Source organism: Triticum urartu, chromosome 4 (assembly GCF_003073215.2).
Source record: "Triticum urartu cultivar G1812 chromosome 4, Tu2.1, whole genome shotgun sequence".
NCBI lineage: Eukaryota > Viridiplantae > Streptophyta > Magnoliopsida > Poales > Poaceae > Triticum > Triticum urartu.
In genome coordinates, this window is record NC_053025.1 from 120,145,221 (window position 1) to 120,154,765 (window position 9,545).

The window sequence follows — 9,545 nt, forward strand, 5'->3', positions numbered from 1 at the left end:
TGGCGGATGTGGTGCAAGGGAGGAGGGTGTGGAGTGGTTTGTGTTGTGGCATGGAGTTAGCTAGGTGTGGCCACCTTTAAATAGTGAATTCCAGTGAGTCCAGGCGTCCGGGTGCGTCAATGCACGGAGCCGGAGTGGGTTTCTCGGCCGACAAGTCTGCTTAATGGCGGCATACGGATGGGCGGGACATTCACCGGGCGTGGTAGATATCCGTCCCCTCCCGTCAAGTAACACGTCTCCGGCATTGAAGAGGCACGGACACCAGGGATGCGTTGTGGGCGGCGCCCTCGGCCGGCGCGCTGCTTCAGTGGCGGAGCCAATGAGAAGTCATGTCCATTCCGGTCTGACGTCAATACGGAGCGGCCACTGTACAACGTATGAATTCAGGCAACTGGCACCAAACGGGAACGCGCGCGGACAAGGTGGGAAGCGTTTGGATGGGTCTGGGCGGTCAGAAGCAGTCGTTGGTGTTGTCTGGACGTCCGCAAAACCCTCCTAGTTTGTTTCTGTTTTGTGAGAGAAAATGCGTCCAGATTATTCTGTGGACCGATGCAGAAGCACGTCAGATGGCACAACAAGTCCGGACCGTGCAGTCCGGTCAGTTACGGACGGTTTGAGTGAGATGCACTAAACGTCTGGATAGTAATAAGCATGGAGCATCCGTGTCATTTGATCTTTTGTTTCCATTTGTTAATCCACAAGTGCCGGCTTTCCACATAGCCGCCTTGGCCGGCCGCTAACTCCACTTCTAATTTAGAAACGAAAAGTAATGCCGTGTACTCGAGAGACCCGTCAAAGCTAGCACCATCTCCAGTAACTTAAACCATAATATCGTGTAAGAGGGAGCACAGAAGAGCCAATCGGCTTGTTCTTGACAATCATCCATGGAGGCGGCACTGGATAGCGGTGCAAAGGTAAAGCACATCATCCTCGTCCACGGCGTGTGCCACGGAGGCTGGAGCTGGTACAAGGTTGCGGCGGGGCTACGGTCTGCGGCTGCGGCGGCTGGGCACGCCTACCGCGTCCACGCGCCGGACCTAGCCGCGTCGGGCATCGATGACCGCCGGCTGCCAGAGGTAGCAACGTTCAGCGAGTACACGGGGCCGCTGCTCGATGCACTCCGGTCGCTCCCGGCCGGGGAGAAGGCGGTGCTCGTTGGGCACAGCCTCGGGGGCCTTAGCGTCGCCCTCGCCGCCGAGATGTTCCCGGACAAGGTCGCAGTCGCCGCGTTCCTATCCGCTTACATGCCGGACTGCGTGTCCCCGCCGTCGCATGTCCTCATGCAGGTATGATCTGATCGACCCCGTTGTCATACGTGTGATACTTGATGCATCGTATTATACATTTTGTTTAGGTAGATATATACTTTTTTAATTAAGAACCAAGGCTTGTGAAGAGCCCGGTTTTGAATTAACAAAGCTATCAACAGGCCAGGAGTTATAACAGACAACCCAACTTACAACAATCGGAACGATACAACGGAAAACACTGGAAAGCCTATTCACTACAACCTCCACAAGCCCCAAATGAATTGCAGCTAGCAAAGGCCAAGCACTCCACACTAGGATCATATGTAACAGAAACGGAGCAGCACAACAGGACATAGCCGACCTTCGAGGATGGACCGTGCTCCAGGAACACCTAGAAAAGAAAGGAACCAACATCTTCCCTCTCAATCACCGAAGAGGGACCCTTCCCTCTCGCCATGGCTCGTAGGCGCCGCACCATCGGGATTTCGAGAAGCTCACCCTAGAGCTGGAAGAATGTCGCTCTCGCATCGCAAGGTGGACATAGGATGACCACATCGATTTGGGATATATCTCGCCGGCTGCTCCGCCACAATCCATGCCCAACTAGTTGGAAACAAGCTTCAAGGAATCGGACGACGCAGAGAAGGTAGCTCAATCCCTCACCTACATAACCTCTCGACCGAGCCCCGCACCCTTGACGACGCCTCCAGCAAGGTCACGACGCGCAAGGCGCCGCCGCCGCCAAATCCGCCGAGGATAAAGGTTTTCACCCGGGCAGGGGGGGTCGGGGTGGAGAGCAGGGGACCTCGGCTGCGCCCCCATGGAGGAAAGCAACGCCCTTGGGCGTTACCGCCGTCGGGCCGGCCGGACCGGCCAAGGTTTCCCCCGATTCCCTAGCTGACCACCAACACGCACCAATGCCGGAGCCAGAAAACGCTAGCCCACACCGGAGGCGAGAGAGAGGCAGCAGGGAATAGGGATTTCGCACCTCCAGATCTCATGAAGAAATCTTCTCGCCGCGACCGGATTCCACTAGCCACCCGTCGCCCGCGCGGCCGGGCACGCTGGCCAGCACCCCCTGCGAACGCCGCCCACCGCCCGACGACGTCGCCTCTCCGGCAAGCCCCCCCCCCCAGAACCACGGGCCTCCAAAAGGAGGGAGCGCCGAGATCCCCGCCGCCACCTTCACCGGCGTCCGCGCGGGCTTCCCGGCGGCCGTCTCTGGTAGCGGCGAGGGGGGGAGGGGGTGGTGGCGGCGGCGGAACCCCAGTCTCCCCTAGTTTTTTCGAAAAACAACTTAACTTTATTAATTAGAAATAATTGTTACATCGTCTATCAAGAGAGTTACAATATCTTTCATGGGCTCCTCTATCCAATCCCTAGTCATGGAACCTTTTGCTAATCTAGCAAGCTCATGAGCTACTTTATTCGCTTCCCTGTTACAATGTTCAAAACTGGTTTGAGGAAAATCACAGGCCATAAAAAAACAATCCTCAAAAGTTGCAGCAGCCGGCCCCGTAGACTGTCCTCCGTTCTTCGTTGTGTCGATGATCTCCATATTATCATAATTGATAATTAGACAATTGCAGCCCGTCTTTTGTGCCAACAGTAAACCAAATCTGAGTGCTACCGTCTCTGCTGTCAGGGCATCCACACAGTACTGAATCCTCCAGTTACCACCTACTATGAAGTTTCCTTTGTCATCTCTGATAACAGCACCCGTTGTGCCTCTTAGTTGATCATGATCAAAAGAAGCATCCACGTTCAATTTAACGAAACCCCTAGGAGGTCTTCACCATCCTTCATTCTTTCTCTTTGCTTTAGTAGAGTGGGCATTTACATAGTTCGATGTTAGAGCCCGAACCCCCATCGAGGTTTGGGACGCCTCTTGAGACTTACCCTCATGGACTAGTTTCCGTCTATTCCACCATAAATACCAAGCAGCTATAGCAATAAGTTCCCCTGCATTCCGGGAGCCCAAGATGGGTAGTTCATGATCAGGCATAAGGAGTAGGAATTCAAGGACTGCCTCTCCTGCACGATCAACGACACGGGCTTTTTTTACCACTTTATACAACCCCAAATGTTCCCACACTTCTTTTGCCTTCTGGCACAGAAATAATATATGTTTCGTGTCCTCTGGCTTGTCCAAACATGCTGGGCATATTGGCTGAGTTTTTATATGTTTGTTGGCCAATGTAACACGACACGGTAGAGTCCCGTGAAGCGTCTGCCAAATAAAAAATTTAACCTTCGCCGGACAAGCTAATTTACAGATCTTACCCCAAATAGAATTGACCTTGCTTCTACCCATGCCATTCGAGTATTCCAACTTCCTCGCATGTTGGTTATTCCATTCCTCCACATAAGCTGATCATCCAATGAATAAACCATTTGTTGTATAGCTCCACGCAATAAAGTCCGACATATTATGCATATAGATCGGGGTCGCTAGGACTCTACGGACATCAATTGGCCATAGAGTTTGTCTCACCAAATCTTTATCTTAGCCATTAGTGACTAGGTTAATAAGATCAGAAACTTTCGTCAATAGATTCCTCCTTCTAGGTGTAATAATTTTTCTGTCCGCACAATTTGGGATCCATGCATCTCTCCATATATTAATATTTTCTCCTGTTCCCACTCTCCATATATAGCCATTTTTTAGAGAGTCCACTCCCATCATAATGCTTTGCCAAGTAAAGGAAGAGCCCTTCTTTAATATTGCGTTCATCAAATCACCTCCGGGAAAATACTTGGCTCTTAGGATTGTTGCACATAATGATTCAGGATTATCCACGAGACGCCATGCTTGCTTCGCTAATAAAGCCAGGTTAAAACAGTGTATATCACGGAAACTCATTCCTCCTTGTTCTTTTGGAACACACATCTTCCACCATGCCATCCAGTGCATCCTTTTCTGATTGTCCTCGTCACCCCATCAAAATTGTGACAACACGTCTATGATTTCTTTGCAAATCTTTTTAGGAATTTTAAAGACGGACATTGCATATGCTGGCCCAAGGGGACGACGCGAGGGCCGGGCTTGAGCTACTTTCTCAATCGGTAACCCTCAGATAGATATATACTCCCTCACGTCTTAGTAGTACATAACAAAAAAGCCTAATTGTCAAATGATCGAATATCAGTTGCAAGCTGTCACCTACTCACCTGATAGATACTCTTCCACAGTTTTCAAAATTACTCTGTAGACAACATGTACTTTTTTTCTACAGTATTTGAAAAATCGTACATGAGCTGCACAGTTTAGGGGAGTAAGCACTGTACTTCTTTTTTGTGAGCCGAAAGCACTGTACCTTTTGAGCAAACAGTATGAATTTATTGCTTATAACTAAAAATATATAGTACATCAAACCGACTAACTGGAATAAGAACAAAATTTTCAATCAGGATTACATCAAGATACTTCAAAGCTATCATCTATAGGCACACAACAAAAATTGTAATCTTGTATAGGACGATCGGGATCTTATATGCTCAGGTTATACCTGTCTGCGGTGATTGGACTCGTTCGCGACTACAAACGACTACCAATATCACTTTTATTAACTCAAACTGTCGGCGATGCATTTACTTATTTCACGTCCTCTTGTTTCTCTCATGTCTCGAGGGCGGGCCTCTTATATGTCTATCTCCATTGCTAAACATTTCTAATGGTCCATCCTTCTTTTGTTGTTCGGTTGATGGAGAGACACCTTAGTTTCCTCCGTGTCACCATATGGAGAGACACCTTAGTTTCCTCCGTGTCACCATATCCTACCAATGAAAAAAATAGTGTACTATAGCAAAATAGCGTCGGCCTTAAAATACGCTATTAGCACGATATTATACACTGATTAATTTAACGAGTCATTCCTCAGTATGCTATGGCACGGTATTTTTTTAGTGTGTTCTACACACGTTAGGGCTAGGGTGTGCCGCCACGAATTCCAGCATCATGAGGGTATCCTTTCGCTTCCTCTCCATCATACCTCAACCTCTATCATCGGCATTTTACCTTATTGCTTGTATACGGTGGGGTTGGCCAAATTTTACAGGCTGCTATTTCCAATAAAATAATTGAATAGTAAAATAACTTATTCAACTTAAAAGTTGGTTCTTGTTTTTCTAAACATCTTCTTCTTCTTTTGAAGAGCTCGGTGCGGGATCATGAGTTTTTGAAAGTTCATAAAGATATAGTCTAGTTTAACCCTCTATTTGCTAGTTATGGTTTTGTTATATATTTCGCCCTGTCCCCATTTTTCTACAATGATCTTCTAAATTGTTTTTGGAAGTTTGCCCAGAAAGACTTGAGAGATGATTTTTTTTGCTACTTCATTATTCTCCCACCTCGGTCCCAATGACGATACTTGTCCTTTATCTGGAGATGAAGATGTTAAGGGATGGACGAGAACAACGAGGGGGAGATGTATTGATTAGCGCCCAAATATGAAAAGGAAAACCATGTCTTGCCACTTTAGTGAGATTGGATAAAAGCAAATTGCACACCCTGTGACGCGCATATGCACATGTTTGTCACATAAACTGTGGAGGGACTAGGAGTCAGATGACAAAGATCATTACAAATTATTGTTTGGATTTCTAGAACCCGGTTACATTTGAGCCCAAAATCTATACCGTTCAGATTCATTTTGTCGGTTATTGTCATTTTTGCAAAACAAAAACCTTGTTTTTGAAATGGATGTACAAAAACCCTTACATTTAGCAAGATTAACTCGCATCCACCCATAACTCATCTATGGGACTTCTTTGTTATATTTACAAAAGGAACATTGTTCAAACTCAACCTGCAGTCCACCATGCGTAAGTTTGATATAAATAGAACTCGGATGCAATTTAGACGTACATGAAATTTACTTACGTTGCAAGAATTACAACCCCCGGCATGTGGAAATCTCTTGACATCATAAGTGTGCAGTTAGGATTTTGGCCATGTTAAACGAGAGCTTATTAGGTTCAGTTTTTCATGAAAACTATCACATTCTAAGTCATACTATATGGTTTAGCAAAATTTCTGGATGAAATGGTGGTCAAGGCTTACAACACACGCAGCATCATAGTCCGCACCATTCATTAGAATGTATGGTGCATGGTTCCTGTTTGTGCATGTACCAATGCATGGCTCTTTTTTAAAATAAAAGAGAAATATATTAATATCACGAAGATATCAATTACATCCAGTCTCGGCATCTATAAGATGTCGGAAAGACATCCTGGATGCACACAACCAAAGGAAAAAAAATAAAGGTCCCGCCATAGTGATGGACTCCTCTCAGCAGCTGCAGACAAACCACCACCAAATACAACACCCGAAAAACATAAAAGGTCTCCAAAAGCAACGCGTTCAAGAAGGAAACAGTGCAAAGCACCGTCGTTGACCGATTCAATATCTTAGGTTTTCACCCTGGAGAAGTCCGAGCTCTCAAAACAATTCCTTCAGCAAGGCAATTGCCGGGCACAACCAATGAAGGCCAGAACTTAGGTTTTCACCCGAGGAGCACCACCAAAATGAAAACCTCCAGTGCTGCCGCCCCCATTTGACACTGTTGCTCCTAAGAATTATCAAACACCTGGCTAACTGGCTAACTCCATGGCCTCGAAGGCCCCGCCCGTCTAATTGATCCTCCGATCTCAACCACCATGACCTTCTCTACATTTGTCTACACCATAGAAATTGAGAAGCCGACATGTCCCTTGGTGTCAACAAAAAACAGAGCTTAGCATCACGCCCTCATGGAACCTCGTAGGCTGAAATGGACATGCACGACCGAATTCTATCCGATCCAGATATCTTGGGCAATATCTCTGGCAGTAGTTCTGAAACACATCGATGACCAAATCTAAGAGGATCGATCATGTAGGATGTTGTCGTGATGCGAGAGAAGCACGAGGATCGCCGCCTTCAATATCACAGCAGCAGCCCCCCACACCACCCCGATCCAGCTCAACGCCGCCCGACTGCAGCCATGGTCCAAGCACCAACCCATCCAGATCCAGACCAGATCGGGGGGATCGGTACCTCCACGTGTTGCAGCATGCACGCACCTAGCCCGTCGTCGCCTGACCACAGCCATGGGTCGAGCACCAACCCAACCAGATCCAGATCAGATCAGGGGGATCGGTACCTCCACGTGCTGCAGCACGCACGCAACTGCCATCATCCTCCCACCGCCCCAGGCACCTACGACCTGCGCAGAGGAGCGCAACACCGCTAGCCACCTCAAAAGCCCCCAACTCAATGTCAGCCACCCAAGGACGCCAGAGCCCCGCCGCCACCGGATCCATGCACGCTTTGCCCGACAAAGACCATGAGGCGGCGGCGAGGGGAGAGAGGGCACGAGGAAGGAGACCTCGAGCGGGCGTGTTTGCCGCCGCCCGAGTCGCCCGGGGAGGACTACGCGGGGGCTGGGCCAGATCCCAATGCATGGTTCCTATTTGTGCAACGGGGATACCCAGTTGCCCTCACCATGCTACTCTGACACTTCAGGAGATATGTGCCAGAAATAAACCTGAGAATGGTTATTAAAAAACTGGGTGAAATGATTCGGTTCTTACTTTGGGTTTGATTGGTTCAGGTTTTATTGGGCTGAAACTTTTTTAGTTTGGTTTTGGTTTGGGTATGTGAAGAAACCAATTTGGGTATAGTTGGTTATGGGCTTAAACAGTTTGCTTATTAACGACAATAAACTATGGGTCCAAACCGGTTTCTGGGCATTGGTTATGTGCAATAGGCAACGACGCATCGACAACAAGTATCTTTGATCCGTGTATATGCTGCGATGCACTATGTAATTATGTATTATGGGGAAACACCACATGCAATCGAATGTGTTTGCTTGTGCTTTAGCTAAGCAATTGGTTTTAATACACTTGTCAGTGAGCTTTTCAGTCGTGCGTATTGTCTTTTTGACTCTTGTTGTGTGTTGACCGTATCTCAACGATAACTTTGTTCACAAATTGTTGTAGATGCACTTATGCCTTTTCTATGTCATTCGCTTCTTAACATGTTGATTTGTGCAATCATATATACATTGAAGTAAACCCATAGTTATGTATTGGGTTTAAATTGGTTTGGGTGGAAAAAATAGAGGGTTTAGTTTTGGTTGGGCTGAAAATGGCATTAAACGGGTATGGCTCAAGTATGGTTTTGAGAGAGATATATACAGGTAAGGTTCAAGTATAGTTTAAGTATGAAACCATTCTCAGATTTAGCCAGAAATATATGGTGCATGCTTCCTATTTGTGGATGTAGTAACAACGTCTTCATGGTTCTACAAAAGATTCCCATATGGTCTAATTTATTTACAAGGCAATACACCACTTTGTTAATTGCTGATGCACATGCATTACTTACCTTCTTCTCTCTTCCCCGTAGCATGGTGAGGGCAACTGGGTATCCCCGTTGGACAACGAGATGAAACCCCAAGATGCAGATGGAAGACTCCCGGCTTCCTTCATGTTCGGGCCGCAATTTATACAACAAAAGCTCTATCAGTTGTGCTCATCAGAGGTATGTCAATGTCCAAGGAGAGCAAAAATGGGTCGTTTTTGTTTGATACAAGAACCAGATTGTAATACATCTCCTAATTAAGAGATTTGCTAATGAATCCGGCATGCAGGACATCACCCTTGCGAAATCTCTCATACGAGTCGGCTCATTGTTCCTGGAAGACCTGCAAGCCCGTCAGCCATTCACCGAGGAACGCTACGGCTCGGTCCGCAAGGTCTATGTAGTATGCAAGCAAGATGTAACCATACCAGAGGCATACCAAATGTTGATGGTGGCCAAAAACCCGGTGGACGAGGTCAGAGAGATCGACGGTGCAGATCATATGGCGATGCTCTCGGCACCTGAACAGGTTGTCAAGTGTATCCTCGACATTGCTGAGAAATATAAGTAATTTTATGGTGTCGATGGATGTATGCACATGTCCCGGACGAAAACATGAAAATCTGTTGTAATAATCAAACATACTTTGGTGCCATCGTCGACTATTATTGTGTGGGATCCAGTTATAGGTGGGTGTTTGGCCTTCTCAAGTTGTCTGGGTCTATTATCCATGAGACAGGACAATAGTATATCGACGCATATGGATCATCATAATGGTTTAATGTTAGGGAACGCAATATGCAATTTCAAAAAAATCCTACGCTCACGCAAGATATATCTAGAAGATGCATAGCAACAATAGGGGGAGAGTGTGTCCATGGATGTACCGTTGTAGACCGAAAGCGGAAGCGTTAGCTTAACGCGGTTGATGTGATCGAACGTCT

General features: G+C 47.0%; 1 protein-coding gene across 1 annotated transcript; it reads left to right on the forward strand.

Annotated features, from left to right (window-relative positions):
* Positions 1-777: 777 nt before the first annotated feature.
* On the forward strand, positions 778-9,283 carry LOC125550993 (salicylic acid-binding protein 2-like). Its single transcript, XM_048714133.1, has 3 exons — positions 778-1,286; positions 8,647-8,781; positions 8,891-9,283. Exons 1-3 carry the CDS (start codon positions 885-887, stop codon positions 9,170-9,172), a joined length of 819 nt encoding a protein of 272 aa, XP_048570090.1. The 5' UTR covers positions 778-884; the 3' UTR covers positions 9,173-9,283.
* The last annotated feature ends 262 nt before the right edge of the window (positions 9,284-9,545 follow it).